Source organism: Drosophila hydei, unplaced genomic scaffold (genome assembly GCF_003285905.1).
Source record: "Drosophila hydei strain 15085-1641.00,03,60 unplaced genomic scaffold, DhydRS2 tig00008121-arrow-pilon, whole genome shotgun sequence".
NCBI lineage: Eukaryota > Metazoa > Arthropoda > Insecta > Diptera > Drosophilidae > Drosophila > Drosophila hydei.
The window spans coordinates 2,925,173-2,948,701 of record NW_022045832.1 but is presented as its reverse complement, the minus strand read 5'-3'; the positions used below and the strand labels follow the sequence as shown (position 1 = coordinate 2,948,701).

At 39.0% G+C, this 23,529-nt stretch overlaps 1 protein-coding gene across 3 annotated transcripts; it reads left to right on the top strand.

Annotated features, from left to right (window-relative positions):
* The first annotated feature begins 116 nt into the window (after nt 1–116).
* LOC111602637 (dedicator of cytokinesis protein 1) lies at nt 117–22,872 on the top strand. 3 transcript variants are annotated; one of them, XM_023319810.2, is made up of 17 exons: nt 117–651; nt 8,357–8,468; nt 13,332–13,488; nt 13,549–13,818; nt 13,887–15,186; nt 15,261–15,549; nt 15,614–15,964; nt 16,037–16,211; nt 18,033–18,146; nt 18,793–19,636; nt 19,696–21,021; nt 21,093–21,324; nt 21,390–21,473; nt 21,674–21,752; nt 21,809–21,985; nt 22,050–22,194; nt 22,253–22,872. In XM_023319810.2, exons 1-17 carry the CDS (start codon nt 606–608, stop codon nt 22,579–22,581), a joined length of 6,030 nt encoding a protein of 2,009 aa, XP_023175578.2. In that variant the 5' UTR covers nt 117–605; the 3' UTR covers nt 22,582–22,872. The 3 variants fall into 3 exon arrangements, with proteins under 3 accessions (XP_023175578.2, XP_023175570.2, XP_023175587.2); XM_023319802.2 differs by having other exon boundaries at nt 21,387–21,473; nt 22,253–22,871; XM_023319819.2 differs by lacking the exon at nt 18,033–18,146 and having other exon boundaries at nt 21,387–21,473; nt 22,253–22,870.
* The last annotated feature ends 657 nt before the right edge of the window (nt 22,873–23,529 follow it).

Here is a 23,529-nt window from a genome sequence, read left to right as displayed (position 1 = left end):
ACTTTAATGTATTAAACCATTTTTTTATTATTTACACTTGATTTTGAATGATCAAACTTTTAGGTATTTTTAAAGTTTCGCATGGCTGGTCACATTGTCCAGTACAAGTCGAGCAACAGTTGAAATGAGTACTACTATTGCTCCGCGCGGGGTTCATTCCGGTTAATTAATTAATTGTGAACGAGACAGCGAAGTGGAAATATGCCCGCTCGAGTGTGTATGCGTACGAGTGCGGGAGCGTAAGCAGAGATTATGTTCGGCCAACTCCCAAAATGAGAACAATTTGAAACGACTAATAAACAAGTGCAAATAAAAAATTAATTAATTAATTATAAAACGGCAAGAGAATTGTGCAATAAATAATACAAATAATACAAGAAAGTGCCAATGTTGTCGGCTCTGAACATCTAAATCACATTCAACTACGTGTTGCTTACATTTATAAGTGAACATTAATTGTTTTTATTTTCTATACTCATAATTTGCGACGCGTTTTCTTTTTATTTTTTCGCAAACGAAAGTATATATGTATGTGAGCAAGTGTTTATTAGTGTGGTAAAAGTTAACAATAACAACGACGATAACAACAACAACAAGCATTCACAATGGCTGTGTGGAGCGACTGCAATGCTAAGCAGTCATTTGGCATTGGTGAGTGTAAATTAAGCAAAAAAAAAAGAAGCAAAAACTATATTAAATATAAATTTATTTGTTGTCGAACGAATTTTAACAACCACAACATTGTTTCTTTTAAATTTCAACGCTGCAACAAAATTGTTTAAACAATGTGCTTTATTTAGTACCTACATTTTCCTAGAACAACAAACAATTCATGCTGTGTGGGTGAGATGCGTGTTGCTCATTTCCAAAAAAAAGCAACAAGAGAGGATGAAGACTGTATACAACAACAACATCACTATCTTACGCTCTCTCACTCTTACCTTGCGGTTCAAGTGTGAGTCTCTAGGCTCTAGTTCCCCTGCTGCGATGCTACGGTAGTTTTGTTATTGTTGCTGTTGCTGCTGCACCACTCCCTTGCATTCGCCGACCATGTGGTCGCTGTCAACATGCAGCAGACGCAGACATTTCTCTTCCTCTTCGGTCACATTAATTTCGTTTTTCTTTCAATTTCATCCTATTTCTTTCCAGCCTCCATTGCATTTCTTCGCTTCACTTTTCGACACAGGCATAAAAACACAGATTTTGCGTCTGCGTTAAGACCTCGTGTAGCTGTAACCTGTTTTCTATCGCCTGGTTGCACTCACATATACACACACCTACAGATGTGTGAATGCGAGAGAACAAACATCCATTATTCATGCACAACAAATTCTAGTGTATTCATTGGCAATGACCATGAAATGGCAATAGTAATATCTTTGAAATGCTCTCATCGACCTTTGTATACGTGTGATTTTTATTTTATTTTTTTATAATAATTGTCGGCTCTTTTGTTTGTTGACCTTTTCGATGTTCAATAGATAGGTAGAGCGCATACATATGTGTATATGTGCGAGTATATGTGTGATGTATTTACACATTACTCGCGTAATTCACTGTCTCGTAATCGAGTTATAGCTGCTCATTCAAAACACTCACATTATTTACTCTAAATATTTACACGTGCTTGACTCCGTCTCCGCGCTGCCTGCTCTTTCTACCTGCTTTGCACTGTCGAAATTATTTTAATAATTGCATGCACCCAATGTCTCTGCAATGGGCGTGGCTGTCATAAATTTAATCAACATTTTCGGCATTTCGGTCCGTAATGTTATAAAGATATAACGTTAGATTACAAACGGCATTGAGCTTAGTTACATTTATCGCTCACATAATTAACACAAGTCATACAAACATACATATCTTAGTATATGTGTAAAAATACATATACTTATACAAATGCATATATGCATATGTGTAAGTGTAGTAGACAAATCGTAAACGTGCAAAAAACTGGTTTTTAATCCTTTATTTAACTTATCCTTGCTGCATTTTCTAGCCATGAAATTTTGTCCATAAAAAAGAGCGCAAACTGTTCCCTTATCAACTATAGTTTGTTGTTGTCTTATCGCCGGCTTATATATTTTAACGCTTGCGTCTTATACTTTAAACGCTCAGTAAATATGTATGTATGTGTATTTATTGTTAGCATATGCATGTATGTGTGGTGAGCAGTAACAGCAACAACAATGCAACGCATTTCGAAATGCGATAAAAATGCGATTCGCTGTCCCACATTTGAGCAAATAATAGAAAAATTTCTTAAGCTTTTGTTTGTATTTATTCATTTATTTTGTTCATTTGTCATTTGATGCTTGAAAAAAACTTCAATTTGAATGTAAAGCAGAAGAGCGTACACTGTCCCACTTGCCGCCCTCGCTGACCAATGCGTGAGCACATGGACACGCATACAGTCACACAGTCACACACTTGTACTCCATGGCTCTCACACTCTTCACTCTCTTTCGACGTCTTTCTTTTTGTGATGATTTGTGACATGCAGTCGCTGCCAGGCATTTGCCCTGCTACTTCACTGTTCATTGGCATTAGTTGGGCGTCTGCTGCACCTGCGGCTACCCCTGCTCGCTCACTCTCGGTCTGCCTTGCTGTCATGCCTGTTCACATTTTGTTTTTACTCCTTTTCCTATTTACACTTGACTCAGCGCTTTATGCGCCACTTTCTTTAGTAAGAGTAGGAGTAGGTAGCCAAGCATTCTACTTCTAAATTTGAATAGCAACAACAACAAAAGCAACAAGAGCAAAGCAAACGTAAAACTTAATGAGGCTCTGAATTGAAAAGTGAGACCAGAGAGACTGAAAGAGAGGGAGAAGAGTTGAGTTGCGTTGAGTTGGAGTCGAATTGATGAGTTGCTCTGTTGGTTTTCAAATTTGGATTTTCTATTTAATTAAAATTTTCTTGTTCATTAATTTTTGTGGTGCATGAAATGCTTTTTCATTTGCATAATTGAAAGTGCTTTCCATTTTTCTAACATGATAAAGCAAACTTTAATGCAGTTGACCCCAACGTTCATATGTATGTATGTACGTATGTACAATTAAGATACATCTCATGTTGCTGAATCCAAAGTTGTTGTCAAATAGTTTTTCATCCCTTCCGCTCATTGAAGGAACGCTTGAAACCATCTACTGCTGCAGCATCAAATACAACAACAAGAACTAGCCGACTACTTAATACTCATTCACTATATAAAAATAAATTTTAACATTAATATATAAATACAAAATTCACAAAGCCAATATACTCCGTTCATTTAGTGGACGAGTATAAGTAGGCCTCGTCCGCATCTCCATTCACATTCATGCGCATATCCCCAGACAATTGTGCAAGCAACTTAAAGATATCTACTTCCAGTTCTACTTCCCTATAAACTCTGCAGTATCAGTCGAAAGCCAATCTGCGCTTTCCATTTTGTAATTCAAATTGAAACTTAATTGTAGACATCGCCATCACTCAAGCCCCCTCCTGCTATAAGATTTTATTGCTCTATAAATTGCCAATGTCAAAAGATTGTCGCATCTTTTCGTTGTAAATTGACATTTTCCAATCGTGGAAAGCAAAATGGCTGTTAATTAAGCATAAATTGTGTAGAGCGTTTTTTCTTCTGTTTTCTGTTGCGAATTACATCTAAGTAGAAAGTAATGGAGCTCCAGTTGAAGGCGGTCTTTGCATCCAAATCGACTGAGTCATGCATATATTTCTCGAAAAAGTCAGTTGAAATCGGTTTCGTTTTATTGAATTTCTAGTATTACGAGCACGCGGTCAAAGTCCATGTTCCTCAGCTCAAGACTAAGTACTACACATGACTCAGAGGTGAAATATATATATATATATATATATATATATATATATATATATATATATATATCTTTAGTTATTTGCATTTCAGTGGAGCAAAATTTTAATGATATTGCTGCAATTTGAAATGTTGAGAATTATAAATAAAGTTCTCAGAACTATGAGCTGATAATAAAAATTCTTTCTTTAGTTATTATTAGTTGAACTATTAAATTTCTGGAAGTTTACTTATAGAATATATATAGAAATAGGCTTAATAATGTTTTCCAAACGCTTTGACAGTCTGATGTAAGTGTTTTAGATTGTAGCACCGTAAAACACTATAGGCAATCAGTACATTAAACGAATAATGTTACTATAGCTATGAAACTGGTATCCTTATTACCTAGAAATATGTTCTCTAAATCTGTTGACCTAAATGGGTCAAGTTTTTGTTTACTTTTTCACATTGTCAGTTTTTATGGCTCGTTAGTACTATCAACAATGTTTTTTTGTTTCTTTACCGTGTCTAATTTTTGGAGTCATTTTAGTGGGTTTTACGAGTGCGGCGCCATTAACTGTAACTGTCAACTGGCCATAAAATCTTATCTACAAATAGGGTTTGTTCTTTTCTCTTTTGCCGTACTGTCTCACTGTGTATATTTTGTTTGTTTAATAACTTTTGCGAAATAGCAGAAAAAATTTACAGAAGAGAACACAATGGAATTTCTGTTTCGACAAGCCCATAAAAAGCAATTCGCTTAGCTCTGAGAGAGCTAACAATCTAATATACTATATACATATCTATCCATATACATACGCGTTCGCGTGTATGTTGGTATATGTGTATGTATGGAAAAAAAGCAGCTATTATTAGCCAGACAAGCTGCGACTTAACCGTTTGAGATCCATTATAATTGACCCTCAAAACTTAACTCATTTATACGCATGCTCACAAGCATATGCATACATATATGTATGTATGCATGTATATATTTATATATATATATATTTTAGCCATAGCTGAGCTCACAGCTTACAGAACGGAGCGCCAAGAACAAATGAACTTGGAGAACACGCTGACTTAATGCGCCACAACAAAAACTAAAACAAAACAGAATTAGGGATGAGCAGTAGTCACAGTGTGAATGAATGTTGAGAACACGGTAACTAGAGATGAGCAATTAAACTAAGAGGACCGATCTAAGCTAGAGATGAGAAATAAGTGAACTTTGAGGAAACAAACAACTAAAGGAAAACTAGTGATGAACAGTCGACACAGAACAAATGAACTAAGAGAACTTGACTTAAGCAATCACGACTAAATCAATTTAGAGTACACGATCAACTAGAGATGAACATCATTTGGAATCAATGTCACAATTTACTGAAAAAATATTTGTGTTGTACTATTTGACCGCAAACATCATGTGAAGCCTCAATATATTTCATTGCTGAAATTAACTTTGTGCTTACTTTACTTTATTTGTATTGAAATAATAATATAAAACACATCCAGCATTTGAATCAAAATAAGATTTGATAGCAAAACTTATTAATGAAAAACCTATTTTTGATAGCTTTTAGTTTGCTGCAACCATAAGTAAACAAAAAGAAAATTGCATTATTAATGAACCCAATGGTAATAAACCAAATTTCAGTGCTTAATTAAGACGCAAGTACTTATGAACTAGTTAAAAAATGATTCCCTGTAGAAATGGAGAATAGTTGAAAACGTTAAATCTATTCACAGTAAACAATCACAATTATGATTGCTGGGAGTCGGAAACAGTCGCACACTATCACCCGTGCTAGAGGTGTGCTATTGTGCTTATCTGCTTATATACTTAACATATATGTATATATGTATAAACGTATATAAACCGCGTGCCATATAAACCTGAATATCCAAATGAGCTGAGCCAAGCCGCTGTCGCTCTTGTCGTTGGGGCGTCCAGTCACGATTGTGTGCATAAGTATGTTTGTGTGTGTGTATGTGTGTATGTTTGTGGCCTGTCAGCGGGAAGATGACGAAGCGTCGTCGCTTTTACTTGTTGGCAATTTGTTGTTATTGTTATTATTATGATGATTGTTTTGCTGCATTTGCTAGGCAATATTGGCAGCAGCTCACACAGAGTTTTGTTTGCATTTGCATTGCTACCTTTACGACCCTCGGCCAGGCACACAATGTGCACGTGCTGCCCCGCCTTAGCCAAAGGGAGAGCGGTTGTGGGTGGCGGGGCAAAACTGCATCCGCCAGCCAACAATGTCTCTCATACAATTCTAGCCATTGTTATTGCTGCCTCACAATTTGTCCACAGTCTGGCAGGCCATTGAGTGTGGATTAGAGTGGTACTCCTTCTCGTCTACCTGGCTCGCTGTATGGATGTGTGTGTGCAGTGTACCCTTTCTTCTCACACCATTCAGCCGTGACTTGGCCAGTTGCCGCGTTTATTTATAGCCCAGCGGTTGCATTTCATTATTCACGATTGTTTCCGTTAGCTCAACAATTTCCAGATAGTTATTGGTTGCATGTATTCAGCTATAGTTTCGATCGCTCCTGCCTTATCGCGTGCATCATAAGGGAAATGAGTTTAATTTAATATGCCCCTTCATAGTCAGTGTCTCGAAGCAAGGTGTGTACCACGCCCGATGACTGATTGCTTGATCGGCATCCGAGTCGTCGACATCGTCATCAACATCACCATGAATCATTCGACATTTCTCAGAAATCGAGCCGTACGCATTGGCGTTTAAGAACTTTTTAAAACGAATGTCGCAAGTTAAGTTTTTGCTTAGTCCACTGCAATTTAATACACAGGCAGTTGAAATACCACCAATTTCCTCATAGTTTTCCCAAAGCGTTACTTTTGCATTACTTTTGTTAAATGAGCATTACATCGCATTTGCACTCGCGCGCCATGCACGGAACTCTAGACTAAAAACAAAACAAATATCCAAAAAAATAAAATGGTTCGCATGAAACTCGCTAAGCTCGACTGGTTTTTGCAATTGACCCACTCCGGGCTTAACTTTCCGTGCAATTGGGCAGATAATGAAAATCTTTCTCACTCTCCAACAAATGCGAGTGAAGTAAGCAAGTAAAAGTGCTCAGCTAAGAAGTGTTCGACTTGGGAATACCCTGACTTGTATGCACAACTATTTTTTTTATTTAGTCTGATTTGATTTATTTATTCACAATTAATAATGTATAATAATGTAATATATGCATACGTAGGGTAATAACCTAAGGAGAAATACTCTACATTTGTTTAATATATAACTGTACTCGAGTATATATTATTTTATACATTATACCTTGAGTTTACATTAGCTGCAATTCGATAAACGAATTTGGCTTTACCTAAGTAGCACAAGAACTTAAATTTACGGTACAATACCTGACTTAATATACGACAAACTTCTTATGTTTACTAGAGTGATATGTGTACCTGTGTATCTGTATGTACTTGTTGCATACACTTACACAAACACATACAACTCATGTATTTAACATTTACAGAGTATAAAGATACCTTTGCAAATTGTTGCCACTTATTGTTGTTGTTATTGTTGTTGATTTATGTGTTGTGGAGGTCGTTCTCGCTGGTTATGCTTGTTCATCAGCCGCAGGGACCGCACATCGGTCATTGGACCGGGACGGTAACGGCGACAAAGCCATCACCAGCACCACCCGGGCCGTATTACGCGATGGCGGCAACTTTAGTGTTGTTGTTGCTGCTGTCTCTGCCTACAGCTGCGGCATAATTTTGTCCACATAAATGCATGTATATATATATATATATATATATATATATATATATATATATATATATATATATATATATATATATATATATATATATATATATGTATATATATATATATATATATATATATATATGCATGCATATACATATATATATATATATATTTATGCTTGTGTGTTGCTTTCATTATCGGGCGAGGAAGTGATGACGATGTCGCCAGCGACTTGGCTGCACGTCAGACTGTGAATGCGGCTTTGTCTCGATCCCTCATCTCCTTTCGCCTCCCACCGAATGCTGCACTGATTGCGTCTGTGCTTTGCCTTTCTTCATTTCTCTGAGCTGTGATCTAAAGTGCGTCATTTAGCTAGAAGTTTATCAGCTTTGGATTTGGTTTTGTAGGAAGCGTATAGTTAGATAAATCTCACGTAGAACGGGGCATCGTTATCAGCGTACCCATCCGCCGGGCACAGTTTCCGATTTCCATCTGAGGGAACATATACACATCTATATAGAGTATATAGAGAAATTGTATTTGTGCTAACTAGGTAATTGATAACCCTCACCCCAAAAATGCCCCATCGAGAGATTCACCTAATGTGAGCACGGGGCTTTGGCTGAGCTTTAATGCAAGTGAGCTTGAATTTGCCAGTTCGCTGCTCAGTTTCGCATAGCCACTGAGTCGCAACAGGTGATGTCGGTATATAAAAAGCCAAAAGTCTAATAAAATTTATAAAAATTTAAATTAAATTTATTTTATATATGATTCCCCTTTATTTGATTTTCTTTACAGCCAAATGCAATTTTGATCAGGAGCGGAAGCCACATCGCTTGAATTTGGATGTGGGCGACGCTGTCATAATACTGAAGGAGACCACACACTGGTACTACGGCTACAAGCAAAAGTACGTAAACTGATTATGTAAATTGATTTTCTTCTAATCGAAAATGCGCATCTGCACTTTCACTTTGCTCACATCGATCTAATGAATATGCACACGTGTATTTGTCATGTTAGCTCAGTATATAACGGCATAGATCAAATTATTTATACAGTTGTAATTGAGGAAGCAATTTGTAGAGTTGATGAGGTCTGTGTCTACTGCAAAGCAACAAGAGGAAACCCTTTAATAGTGACAGTGCCAAATTTGCGGCAAATACACGATTCTTTATTGAGGCCCCTTATCTTGACTTAAACTTAAATATTTATTTTAAATACTGATAGACTCTAGATTAACAAGCGATAACAACTTTTACATGCATTTGTATTATCATTTATTAAATATTGGATTACAACATTTGTAATTACACGGACGAATGTGAATGTAAAAAATATTGGACCTCTTTCAAAATTCATCAAAATTTAAATAAAATAGATATTGATGTAAATAATATAATATTTGTCATTGAACACTAAGAAAAGGAATTTAAATAATTTATGCTAGATAGATTATTAAATAATTTTTTTATAGTAAAAACTCTCATAGGCAACACGCAATGTTCAGATTATTTACATACAAAATCTAAATAATTTTGATAATTCATAGTTGAAGTTTCCCACAATTTCCTCAATTACAATTGTGTACAGACTTGGAATATATTAATATATATATTTAATCCATAGAGTTATAAATACTATCATTATTTCAAGACATTCCGTGGGGTCGTAGAAATTCTTGAAACATTGTTGAACTTTGCAAATCGGCTGGAAAATTCACAAGATATACCACCTGTGCTGTAAAGGGAGCGAGTATTACACAGAGACTGCACGTTGCAGCTGCGTCTCTGTTTGTATTCACACAAGAACATTAATAATTATAACAAAACCTATATTTGTGGAGCAGAAAACGGAAATGAGACCAGAATTATTCACATGCATAAATCAGGTAACCAGCTGTTGGCCAATATGTTGCCCGCTTGGGGTATTGTTTACTGAATCAATCCGTTGGAATCTGTGCCACGTTGCCCAATGTACAAAGCATACAAACCAGATGCATTCCTCCTAGTTCAACCCTATTCCAGGCGAAAACAGATGCGGCCATGTGGCAGAAATTTTCATAGGAATTTCCAAGAATTTCTAAGATAAAATATGTGTCCGATTCGATTGACCCTTTTGCCGTGGTGGGTTTACTGTGTGCTTCTGTTTTCTTTTTCTTTTCCGAATGGGCGAGAGAGGTTCGTAGAGTATTTTTATTTTTATTTTTATTTATCTATGGTGTCTGTGATTGGACGTTCGCTTGAGTCAGCGCTGATGTGCCTTATCGTTCAAAGCGAGCGAAGAAAACAACAGTTGAGATACAGTAGCCATAAGAATCTACAGCAACAATATCATGATTGTCTCGCTGACCTTTTTCATATTTCTGCTGACCCGTAACCCAGACCCACAGCCACAGCCAGACAAGACGAATGAGTGAAGTACAAGAAGTGAAGTAAACAAACTGTCGAACATACAGTGAAGCCCAAGAGGAACGTCAAATTAAGCAATTGCTAAAGTAAATATCGATCAATGATATAATGCTAAAAGATCAAGTAGAGCATTAGTTTTCTTTTATAGTTTCTGTAGCTGTTCGCTCACGCAGGTTTCCACTGTAGCTGCTACACTTAAGAATGTTGAGCGATAAAAAAAACGGGTGCTGTGAGTGTGAGGCATTTAAAAAGAAATTCAATGCGTCGTGTGATAACCTCTTGGGTCCGAAATTCGTATTTGTTTTCGTTTGCCAGCGCTTGTTTATTTATATGGAAATATCAATTTTAATTGTGCATTTTCTCACGATTTTCAAACGATAAGCAATACGAAAACGAATGAGTTCTCAGCCGCCCGTTTATGGCCAATCAATTGAAGCAGTCGGTGCTCAACGACGAAGGTCACATCAGATCCAATACCTGACCACCGAAGTTCAATGGTATCATTTGTCACAGTTTCAACAGCAGCGAAGAGTCGGTTAACTATCGGTTAAATATGCTCGGAGGCCTACTGATTGATGGGCTACCGAGTTCTCTGCAGTTGCCTCTCACAATTAAGGCGGCCACCCCGCATGTCAAATGCTGAATTGAGCCAAATTGAAGCATTCCATTTCATTTGCGAGTGTCACACTTTGCGCGCACTTCCTCTGCCCGAGGGCATCCCGAACAATAGCAGCCACAGACGCAGCTCCACACGAGGGTTCGGTTTGAGTTGGGTAATTCATCAGCGTTGACGATGAATTGTGTCATTCTGCAGTTATGAACATAACTTATAGTTATACATATATAGAACAGTATCCGAGGGTTACTCCTACAATAGCTAAGTCTGAATATGGATATATATATAAATTAATATGTTGCTGGTCCAGCGATGAACTAGGCGTCGGTGGCAGGTCCAGCGTTGATCGGGTATTTATAGTCTTAATCAATAAGTTGCTGGTCCAGCTATGAGCTAGGCGTCGGTGGCAGGTCCAGCGTTGATCGGGTAATTATAATCTTCTTATGATGATTATGTTGGAGGGTTTGACTTCACCCCCTTTTCTATTAACTGGCCTTGTGGCTCAGCAATGATCAGAAATATAACAATTTGATTACGGCGGTGTGCCGGAGTAGTGCGGGTTTATTCTTCAAACTTCAATGCAAAACTGATTTTTAGCTACATAGAATATTTCACTTAAGCTAAGCCAAAACTCGCATCACACCACAATGTCATGGTCGGCAAGCCGACTCAGCAATCTTAGGCAATAACGGAAACTCTTGCAGTAAACAAAAGTATCTGGTTACCGCCGCTGACCATTGCAGTTATAGCGCGCTGATACAAAGTATGCAGTGTCGCAATTGCGAGGGCTGTTTCTTAACTTACGAAACACGCGATAGCGAGGGTTGATTATAAACTTATGAAATACCCTATATTAAATGTTATGTGTTAACTACTCCCCCTTCAAGTGTAAGGCCGCCCTCGGCCGACCCAATTCCGGCGACGACTTCTCGTAATTGCTTCGCAGACTTCCTTGCGTCGATGAACCGCCAAAGGGTGAGGCCAATGCAGATTAAAGCACAGCATATACCTCCAATGATGAATGCCACACGATAAGCTTGATCAGTTCCGGCGTCTTTCTTGAATTGCTGTATCTCCTCCAAATTACGTTCATTTAAACGATGAAGATAAGGGAGGCTGAGGACATCTTGGCTGGCAGTGATGTTCAGCAAGGGAGAGTTGGCAATGCCCGGGACTCTATTGCGTACGTTGTTGTGGTTGTAAAACAGAGTCCCGTTGATCGCGACTCGGTCCCCGAACGTAATGAGATGCGTGCCGTGTACTTGGATTTCAGTGCCGTTATCCACCTGGATCCTTGCGGACCCGTCGTTAAGAATGATGATTCCATCATCTACGTGGGTGATTATTTCCAGGTTGCTCGGCTGGATTTCACAGTGTGCCGTGCCACCTGCATGGAGCTCTTTGGCACATGAACTCTCTAATGCCAGACGACAAAAGGTGGCTCCAGGTGAAGCGGTGCAACTCTGCAGTGTGTGGGTTTTTCCATCGCATTCGGCTATGACGTTGTCAGGCAATCGCAATATGAAATTCTTGTGAATGACAGGATAAATCGTAATTTTTCTGCAAGCTTGTTTAATATGATTTAAATTCCAAAAAAAAAAAAAATTTTTTTTTTTTTTTTTTTTTTTTTTACGTTGGGCGCCAATTAATATGTTGCTGGTCCAGCGATGAACTAGGCGTCGGTGGCAGGTCCAGCGTTGATCGGGTATTTATAGTCTTAATCAATAAGTTGCTGGTCCAGCTATGAGCTAGGCGTCGGTGGCAGGTCCAGCGTTGATCGGGTAATTATAATCTTCTTATGATGATTATGTTGGAGGGTTTGACTTCACCCCCTTTTCTATTAACTGGCCTTGTGGCTCAGCAATGATCAGAAATATAACAATTTGATTACGGCGGTGTGCCGGAGTAGTGCGGGTTTATTCTTCAAACTTCAATGCAAAACTGATTTTTAGCTACATAGAATATTTCACTTAAGCTAAGCCAAAACTCGCATCACACCACAATGTCATGGTCGGCAAGCCGACTCAGCAATCTTAGGCAATAACGGAAACTCTTGCAGTAAACAAAAGTATCTGGTTACCGCCGCTGACCATTGCAGTTATAGCGCGCTGATACAAAGTATGCAGTGTCGCAATTGCGAGGGCTGTTTCTTAACTTACGAAACACGCGATAGCGAGGGTTGATTATAAACTTATGAAATACCCTATATTAAATGTTATGTGTTAACTTATATATATATTTATGAGATAGAGAGTTCCCAATTTGAAATTCAGGTTCATATAAAATTGCAATTTAGTTAGAACTTTGATATACAATTTAATCATTTTATAGTGTTATCGGAGTTTTTATCTCATTGTCAAAAAACCATATTTAACATTTAAGTCTTCAGAAAATTGATGTAAAAATGTTAGCAATATTTTAATTAATTTTTAATTTAATTAAGATCTTAATCAAGATATATATAAACAAACTTTAACGAAAGCAGCAATTTGCTAAAATTTATTTTTCTAAAATTTTTTATTTTTTTTAGATAAAAGTTTCCATGAAACTAATATTAAATAAAACTTTTGTAGTTGCCCAATTTATTTTTTAATTTCTGTATATATATTTTATACATATTTTCATATATAAACATGCCTTTATATACATATATATAATTACGAATGCATAACTTTTTGTTGGTTTAGCCACCATGTGCAGGCCACATTTTAATATTGACTTTGTTTTGGCTCTGTTTCCGCTGCAGGGAGAAGCAAACACGCGGCATCTTCCCCAAGAGCTATGTGCATCTGTGTGAGTTCATCATTGTCAATGGCGAGTACTGTATACAGCGCACTGACATCGTTGAGGAGATCACCAAAGTGATGCTGGAGTGGGGCATCATTGCCAAGAGATACTTTTTGGTATGTTGATGAATATTGATTCTGACTGCAAACTGACTAAATATAATTTATCATCTGCAGACCACAAATCCAGACTTTCAGAAGATTCGACGTAAAATGAATGAACTGAATAATAATAGGGCTGCCTTGATTTCTGGAAATCTGCCGCTGGACGAGATGCGCAAGGTAAAGCTGAAGGCAACCGCACAGATTGATACCGGCAACAGGCTGTTGGGTCTGGACATGGTCGTGCGCGACGAGAGCGGCGATATACTGGACACCAATTCCATCTGCAGCACCGAGCTGTACGAAAACCATGTGCATGCCGTGCAGCGAATAGAAAAGGCCAATGTAAGTTGAAGGATTCTCACACAATTACTTGAAGCTCTTTAAGTTTTATCTACATTATCCATATGCAGCGCTTGTCCAATGATCGCGAGACGATGCGTTCCCACAACAAATACTCACACAACATACTGCTGCATGTGAATGCATTCGTATGCAAATTTCAAGAGGATTCGGATCTGCTTTTTACGCTCTTCAATGGCGACACACACAAACCCATCAGCGAAAACTATGTGGTGAAGTGGTCGCGTACCGGGAGTGCGAGAGACATCGATCAATTCGATAATAATCGTGTATTATTTACCGATCTCAGCCGCAGTGATTTGAGTATCTCAAAGATGTATTTAGTTTGCTATGCCATACGCATTGGCTCCATGGAAATGAAGGATTCGATGGACTCGAAACGCACCAGCATGAACATTGCAAACAGTGTCCTTACGGCGGCCAGCAGAAAGCATTCACAGTTGTCGGTTAATTCGAATGGCTCCTCTGGCAGCACGATTGAGTACTTGATGCGTCGGCCGTTTGGTGTCGCCTGCAAGGATCTAACGCCTATCATTAGCAAGCCAGAGGAATTTCGGGGCAATCTCGATCTGCCGTTCATAATGTGCGAGAAGGACACTCTGGATGGCACGCTACGCAAGCTGATTGACAAAGACGTTGGCAAAATCGAATCCAAAATGGCTGTAACATTTGAGGTGCTGCGCGGCGACATTAAGCAGATCAAGGAGGACTTTCCACGTCTCGTGCACACCAATGTACCCGTGGCCCGCAAAATGGGTTTCCCGGAGGTTATACTGCCGGGCGACGTGCGCAACGATCTCTATTTGACCATTTGCAGCGGCGAATTTGCACGCATTGCCAAAACATCAGAGAAGAACGTGGAGGTGACCATATGCGTTGCCAACGAACAGGGGCAGCTGGTGCCTGGCGTAATGAGCATTGGCGCCGGCCATCCGCCTATCGATGAGTACAAGTCGGTGGTGTACTACCACGACGACAAGCCCAAGTGGCAGGAGACGTTCAAGATTCACGTGCCAATCGAAGAGTTCAAGCAATGCCATTTGCGCTTCACGCTCAAGCATCGGAGCAGCAACGAGCAAAAGGATCGCTCCGAGAAACCATTCGGTCTATGCTATGTGCGTCTCATGCAGGCAAATGGCACTACCATACCACAGGGACAGCACGTGCTTGCTGTCTATAAGATTGACCACAAAAAGTTCGATAAAACAGTGGCCAATAGTTACATGGAACTGCCAGCCACCACAGCTGAGCTGATGGGCACCAAGCCATCAATAACTGGCCTAAGTCTCTTGCCCAAAGACCAATTTACCATAGATGTCAATCTTTGCAGCACTAAGCTAACGCAGAGCGGTAAGACTTTATTTATTTTTTATGAATTTATATTATATTGAATTCATTTTTGTTTCAACCTTGGCTTTTTTCAGTAAGCCTGTTGGGATTGTTGCACTGGTCGGCGCATAAGGAGAGGTTAGAGCAATCGCTAAATGCTTTATCCACGGTACCCGGTGAGGAGGTCGTCAAGTTTCTGCAAGATATATTGGATGCATTGTTTAACATCCTAGTGGAGAACGATAACCCGGAGAAGTACGATCAATTGGTCTTTATGAGCATCATTCATCTCATTGAAACGGTGTCCGACCTAAAGTACCAACACTTTTTAACCGTTCTCGATGTGTATATCAATGAGAGTTTCTCTGCTACGTTGGCCTATACGTAAGTGCAGCCATCATATTGTGTGACGCCTGTAATTAAACATCTTTTATTTTGTATTCAATAGGAAACTGATGGATGTGCTACAGCGCAATATAAGCGATGCCATTACACCGAGGGAAAAATCGGCCGATGGCATTGAGCATGAGGAGAGCGCTGCAGTGAGGCGTCTTTATAAGACCACGCGCTATCTCCACTATGTGATGAAGTTTGTCATAAGATCGCGTGTTCTGTATGCGGCGATGAATTGCAATAACGACTACGTGGACTTTGCGACGCGTCTGCAGGAGCTGCTAAAAATGTTCATCGATATGATCGGTTGCCCCAGCAATCTGCTCAAGTCGGAGGGGGCGCTATTGAAGAATTTGCATATCATAGCCACCGATTTGATGGAGGTGTTCGATCAAGTGCATCTCAGGTGCGTGAATATTGCTTTATAGATTATTAAAAATGTTTACAAATATAAAATTTATTTTGTTTATACTCACAGCATTGCTATAGTGGATATCTTGGAGAAGTTTCCGCCACGTCGTCTCACCCAGTCGAAAATGGGGTGCATCAAGGACTTTGTGGAAACGAAGCTGTTCAGCTCGCCCAACTGCCGTGCTATCCTATTGCCGGTGTTCTGCAAGCACATTAAAGATCATCTCGAAAGCAAGGAGGAGGTATGTTTTATGCCATTGCATAATGCATTGCTTATACCGCTAATTAACCATCGGAAATTGCATATTGTTCTTAATCTATTGCATCGTTTTAATATGTGTTTAAGAAATGGTCTTTTAAATGCAAAACTGAAGCTCAAAATTAAAACATAACCCAACACATGTTCAAGTCAATAATTGCTCAAAAGTAACTAATTTTAATTAACTGCAAATGCTCTGCGTTAATTCGTGCAATGGTGTAATTAGCTGATCTTTAAACAATTTCAAACACACTCAATTTACTTAATTGTCATTGTAATGTTGCTTAATGATATTTATATATATATATGTATATATATATATATATATATATATATATAAATTATAAACAGCAATCAAATACCATCTGATGCATCAGATCATTAAATCTACCTTTTTGACATGTGACCTGTATTAATTTTGCCATGTTTCAGGTTAGATATATGTATGCAAATGTTTAAGCATATATTTCTAGTATAAATGCATATGTATCTGTAGCTTTTGATATGATATGTTAGTTTAGTCTTTGGCATGTTGCATCCATATGTGTTCGTTATACACTTGCAGAGCGCTCTATGGCTTGGCCTTAACACACATCTTTGAATTTCTGATATCTTTACTAAAAATCTTAAACATTCCTCAGTTTTAATTGGTCCGAAAAGCTCTTAAACTGTTTAGTTTATAATAAAAATTGAATTTACTCTTAATGTGATTAGATTATTGTATTGTATAATTGCCAAAGGCTCTGCAAGGGTATTTAAAATTCGGCCCGCCGAAGAGACATATATATTATCTGGGTTTTACTTTAAGTATGTTGGTTAATTCTGCATCCAATTGACTTATTTATTTGTTGATTTTGTTTGTTATGTGTCTGTGTTTGTGTTCGATTGTTCTAGTCTTAAGCACTTTTTAAAGTAGCCGCACAGCAATGCCGAAACACTTCATATCTGAACTATATATATGTGTTTTATCTTAACTATAGTATTGTGCCACGTGCTAGTTACATCCATACATACATATATATGTGTAGTATTATTTAGTTAGCATTCGATTTGTTTGTGTTTAGCGAGAAGATCTCTCGATCATCAACGTCGTTTCTCGTTTAGTTATTTCGCTTAGACATTTTATGTGTTTATACGTACATACATCATGATCGTGCAAGATATCTGTGTGGTTAAGATGTTAGTTGAGGGCTCGTTCAACTTCTGATGTCATATCTGTAGTAAATTGCCATTACGTATGGCAGCTGACTAAAGCACCAGACATACATGCATAAATACATTCATACATCCATACATACATATTCCATATACCGCACCCATTCGATTACGCACCTTACTAGATCAAAATGGTTCTAGCTCTACGCGCACCATGCATACTTGCATACACAATTGTATGTGTAAAGATTTCACACACACACACACACATACATACACATACACCTACACCCACACCCACACTCAACTGCACATGCACACGCACCGTATATAATGCGAATGTATGTATGCACATCTGAAACGCCCGTCTCTCTACTGTATATCGCTCTTTAATTCTCTCTATTCTCTTTGTCACACTTCATTTGTTTGTAATATCTTTGGCTTTATGATTTTAATCGTATTATCTTGAATTATACTTAAAAATGCCTTGAAATCATGATCAACTAAATGTTTCTCAATATATCTCCTATGTCTCTACCATGTGCGTGTTTCAAACCCCAAAAATCCGACATTGAGATCGTGGTTTTTGGCTGTTGCTATTGTTGTTGTTGTTGTTGGTTCACTATCATAACTTGTGTTATACAAATAGGGTGACTCGAAAACCGATATCTGGCAGCAAGAAAAGAATCTTTCGAAAGCCGCCAAAGTGCTCGGACAAAAAAAATCCCACCTGCACACTCGTGAAACGACTGCCAATAAAAAGGTAAAAAAACAAAACAGAAAAGACAAAACCAAAACAAAAGTACAAAAAAAAAAAACAAAACGAATATCTATCAATCAAATTGCACACCAAATACAAATCAGGCCTATGTAACGCACGTCCAAAACAGAGCATCAGCTGCCCTATCTATAAATTTCTATTGTTTTATTTTAGTTTAAGTTATGTTTAGCTTCTTTTATGCCATTTTGCATTGTTGGTGATTTGCGCACTTTACACTCGATGGCTTTTATTTTTTAAGCTTTTTTTATTGTGCCAGTGTGCGAGCTTTTACACACACACACACATACACACACAGCCGCACGCAGATTTCATGCTGCTCTGTTGTGTATCGCTGCAATTTGGGTGTTCTGAAAGCTCACGAATACTAGTGCACCGCTCGTGTGTTGGTGTACGCCACGTTTGTTTACGTTAATGCAGCCCTCAATGTTTCTTTTTCTTAACTTTATTTAAATATGTTTTTGTGTTATTTTCTATTTTAATGAACTAATTTAAATATAATTTCTTATGCGAAGCATAGCTAGGTCAACAGCTGAGAGCTTTTTGATACAAATTAAATATTTCCAGTACATTTCCAGATACCTCTCCATAAACAAAATATGTATTCTAATCTGTTAACTCTTGTCGCTAGATCGCTGAATGCATCAACATAATGAACAACATACTGAAGTTGCTTTATCGGAAGGACGTGGGACCCACACATAACGATGTGCGCGACATTATGATCATATTGCTGCGTCCCGTAATGAAGGCGGCGCACTCTCTGGATCGGGATACTGGCGTGGTGGGTCAGTTCTTTGCCATTATGCTTGGTATACTGCAGCGGTTGGATGCACAGCATTACAAGTACTTTGTCAACGATCTGCATCAGCATGGCGAGTTGAAAGACTTTGTCATCGAGATTTTACTCGTCTTCGAGGAGCTGGTCTCGCCGCATCAGAAGGCAGTGTTTCCGCGCGACTGGATGGACATGATCATGCACCAGAATACGGTCATACTCGGCGCTTTGCAGCAGTTGAGCATGGTCATCACGGACTACTTTCTGTGCCCAGTGTTCGATAAACAAATCTGGTCAAACTTTTTCCAGTGCTCGATTGCGTTCCTGGTGCAATCGCCGCTGCAACTGAACGACTTTAATGACAATAAGCGACAGATAGTTTTTGCGCGTTATCGAGACATTCGAAAGGATACGGCCAAGGAGATACGCAAGATGTGGTTCCAGTTGGGCAAGCACAAGCCCAAATTCGTGCCGCAACTAGTGGAGCCCATATTGGAGATGAGCATGATACCCGAAACTGACCTCCGACGCGAGACTATACCCATTTTCTTTGATATGATGCAATGCGAATATTATAGCTCGCGCTTCGAGCTGGAAAGCTACGGCGACACCAAGCAAAACAACGCCCACTACAAGGGTAACTTTTCTGAGTTCAAGACCGCAATGATCGAAAAGCTAGACATACTGATAGGCGCTGGTAAGTTCTTAGCTTGAAGCCATTTGTTAGGTAGTAAAAAAATTCTTCTTCTTTCTCAGGCAAGGGCGATGTAGAGTATAAGGAACTGTTCAAAATGATCATGTTGGAATTCTGTGCCGCCCACAGCACGCTCAATGTGGACGGCACCACCTTTGTGAACATGGTGACTAAGCTGATGGATAAACTGCTCGAGTATCGCTGCATCATACAAGACGAAAGCAAGGAAAATCGCATGGCATGTACATTCTCGCTGCTGCAGTTTTATTCGGAGGTGGACCTCAAGGAGATGTACATACGCTACGTTTACAAGCTGTGCGCCCTACACATGGAATTCGAGAACTATACGGAAGCGGCATTTACACTCAAGCTGCATATGGACCTACTGCACTGGACCGATACTGAATTGTCGCCTCAGTTGCGCAGCTATCGCCATGGCAGTTGTCGAACCCATCGCGAACTAAAGGAGGCCCTGTACTTTGAGATCATGGATTACTTTGATAGGGGCAAGCAGTGGGAGTGTGCGATTACTATGTGCAAAATACTAGCGCAACAGTACGAGGAGGAGGTCTATGATTACATTAAGCTGGCGGAACTGCTGAAGCGTATGGCTCAGTTCTTTGAGAAGATCGTTAAGGAGCTGCGCCATACCTCCGAGTATTTCCGTGTGTGCTTCTATGGACTCGGCTTTCCACGTCTATTGCAGAACAAAGTGTATATCTTTCGGGGCAAGGAGTACGAACGCCATAGCGACTTTTGTTCACGCATGCTGGTGCAGCATCCACAGGCAGAGCTTATGCAAACGCTGGAGGCGCCTGGAGAAGATATAACCAACAGCGACGGCCAGTACATACAGGTCAATAAGGTGGAGCCGATAATGGACGCGGCCTTCTCCAAGTTTAATGATAAGATCATCTCCAATGAGATTGTCAAGTATTTTACATTCAACAATGTGCAAAAGTTTCAATTTTCGCGTCCATTCCGCGACAGCTCCGGCGGTGGTAACATGGACGATGTGCGCAATCTATGGCTGGAACGCACCGAGCTCATCACGCAGTACCCACTGCCTGGAATATTACGCTGGTTTCCCGTTATCGATTCACATACGTTTAAAATTTCACCACTTAAACGAGCCGTGGAGATTATGAAAGACACCAATAAGGATATCAGACAGCTGGTCATATTGCATCAAAACGATCATAGTCTACACATAAACCCGCTAAGCATGAAGCTAAACGGCATTGTGGATCCTGCCGTTATGGGCGGATTTGCCAAATATGAGGAAGCATTCCTAACAGACGAGTATTTGGTGCAGCATCCGGATGACAAAGATCTTGTAGAGGAGCTAAAGGAATTGATAGCGTTGCAAATACCGCTACTGCATTGTGGTATGTTAGCCTCTTATTATGTATATTTTATTTATTATTTATTTAATTCTTATTATTTTCTTAATCTTTAGCTATACGATTGCATAGACAAAAGGCGCCGGAGAGCTTAAAGGCGCTGCAGGATCATTTGGAGGGTTGCTTTGCAGATATGCAGCATCATGTGGAATCGCGCTATGGACGTAAATCATGCGATTTGCAAGTCGAACGAGATTCGGTGATTATGCGACGCACGAACTCGTTTCTGCCCGCAATCTTCGATGGCAGCAACAATCGACACTCCGAGACCAGCATGGGCTCGTCAGAGTAAGTCCTAAGAGCTGATGCCATATATAGTAAATGAAGTCTAATCTTTGGTTTACTTGCAGCAGCGGCTTGTCAAAGTCAACCTTCCTGCCGCGACCACCAACAAGTTCCATCAAGTCCACGCTGGCGAGTTTAAGCTTTAACACCAGGTGAGTTATAGTTGAGATTATTCTATCTAAACTAATACTAACTCTAATACTTCTTTTTAACACACTTTAATTTTGCTCGCCGATTTTAGTTTGAGACTTTAAGTTCTTTTTTTTTTTTAATTTAATTTTATTTTGATGCATGTTTGGTTTATTTGTTTTACTTTTGTTTACATTACCTTTGTTGCTTTACGCTCACTTAGACCTAGCTTGGGACACACGCCCAGCACCAAAGGCAACAAGAACAAAGAGAAGCCCGCCAAACGGCGTTCTATGAAAAAGGTAACTGAACTATTTCTTTATATAATTTTCAACTATATAGTAATTTGTTTATGCAGGATCGTGATGTATTAAGTCTGCCAGTAGCCAATTGCCAGTGGTATACGCCGCCACTGACCACCATAACTTCAACGCCCGAAAAGGAAATCAACACCTCTGTCAATTCACTGGCAAGTGCTTCGAATAGCTCTCTATGCGGACCAAAAACACCCGATCCACGCGTGCTCACAGAAGAGGTAAGTGACGTTAGTCCACCGCTTCATGCTGAACAATTTTGATGTTCACATTATATTCAAATAGTTGACGCCAAAACGACCACTGCGCTCTGAAAAAGAAAAGGAACGCCGTCTCTCACGGCCAGTCAGCATTCCCACGCCTTCGGCTAGCATTAAGAACTTTGCGGACATACGATCCCTCTCCGAGAGCAGCAATCGCAATTCAGTTGGTAAGCACTGCAAGGGAATTGGTTTTGAATTGTTTATAATTCAGCTTTAATTTGACAGAAACAACCGATTCCACGTCGGAGGAGGACATACGACCACCGCCTCTGCCCGCCAAGACACGTGATTCCACAGATTTTAGCAGTCTAACCCACAGTCTAGACTGGAACCCCAATGGCTATACAATGCTAAATGTACTGAGCAGCAACACCAACACCAACAGCAGCATTAGCATCAGCACTACTACAATGACAAAGACCAGTATTACAAACGCCACGTATGAGTACGTGGAAGCGACCAATTTCAGTTTGCCGGGCATTAACGATGCAAGCAAACCGCGTCCCCCGACTCCACCGCCAAAGCCATCGCGTCACAGTAAACACATTCCATAGACAAAAGTAAAAGAAGTCGCAACTGTTGCTTCCCGCGGTGCGCCATAATTGAAACGAAAATAACAAAATCCGTTGTCAACGAGCAAGCATCGAGTGCCAAATATTCCTGTGTTACTATATGCATATATAAATGTATATAGCAACAATTGAGCGAAATTCACACACAACAATAGCCTCACATGACCGACTACCAAATACTAAATGGCATTAGTGTCTTAACAAAACGATCGCACTAAATTTAAGATAAATGTCTTTAATCAGCATTGTAAGAATCAAAGTTTAATTATATTTAATGTTAAATGTTGCAATGATATTATGTTGAACATGTCATCATTTCTATCTAAGTTGATAGTTTATTTATCTAAAAGAGAAATCTATGTCTCTAATTTGTTTTCGAACAAAATGCAATACGCACTCAAATGCTTCTTGTCTTCCACAAGTTTGTATTCTGCTATACAAAATCAAAATTTTTACATTATTGTTTTAATACTTTAAGCGTATCTAATTAGTTTTAAGCTCTAATCACAGTAAAAACAACTTTTTGAGTTTCTTACGCAAACAAGTGCCACACAATCTATAACAAAAAGTTTGTCAATTTGTCATTTTAAACCACAAAATGCAATTAAAGTCAAAGTGCATGCAATACACAATCTTTGAACACGTTGTTAACAATTAGCCAAATTTTTATAATCTAATAAAGAAAATATATTTACATGCATATTTTACTGTAGCCATAAAGTCAAATTTTAATACGTAAACTTTACTCGTGTACTTTTAAAATGAACAAATAACTTTTTAAATATTGTTATAAGATATACAAAAATGTTTTTGATGTATACACTTGCAATTAGCTATAAGAACTATGTGTAATTTCACGTAATTTTCGATCTGTGCATCGGCCAAAGATTAAGTAATAATAAAGTACAATAAGCCTGATAATCATATGAA

Excerpts from the sequence above, each read along its gene's own strand:
- LOC111602637 (XM_023319802.2), top strand. The coding sequence starts at position 606 with ATGGCTGTGTGGAGCGACTGCAATGCTAAGCAGTCATTTGGCATTG. Across the intron at positions 19,637-19,695 it reads AGACATACTGATAGGCGCTG|GCAAGGGCGATGTAGAGTAT; the intron begins GTAAGTTCTTAG and ends CTTCTTTCTCAG. Across the intron at positions 21,325-21,386 it reads ACCAGCATGGGCTCGTCAGA|CAGCGGCTTGTCAAAGTCAA; the intron begins GTAAGTCCTAAG and ends GTTTACTTGCAG.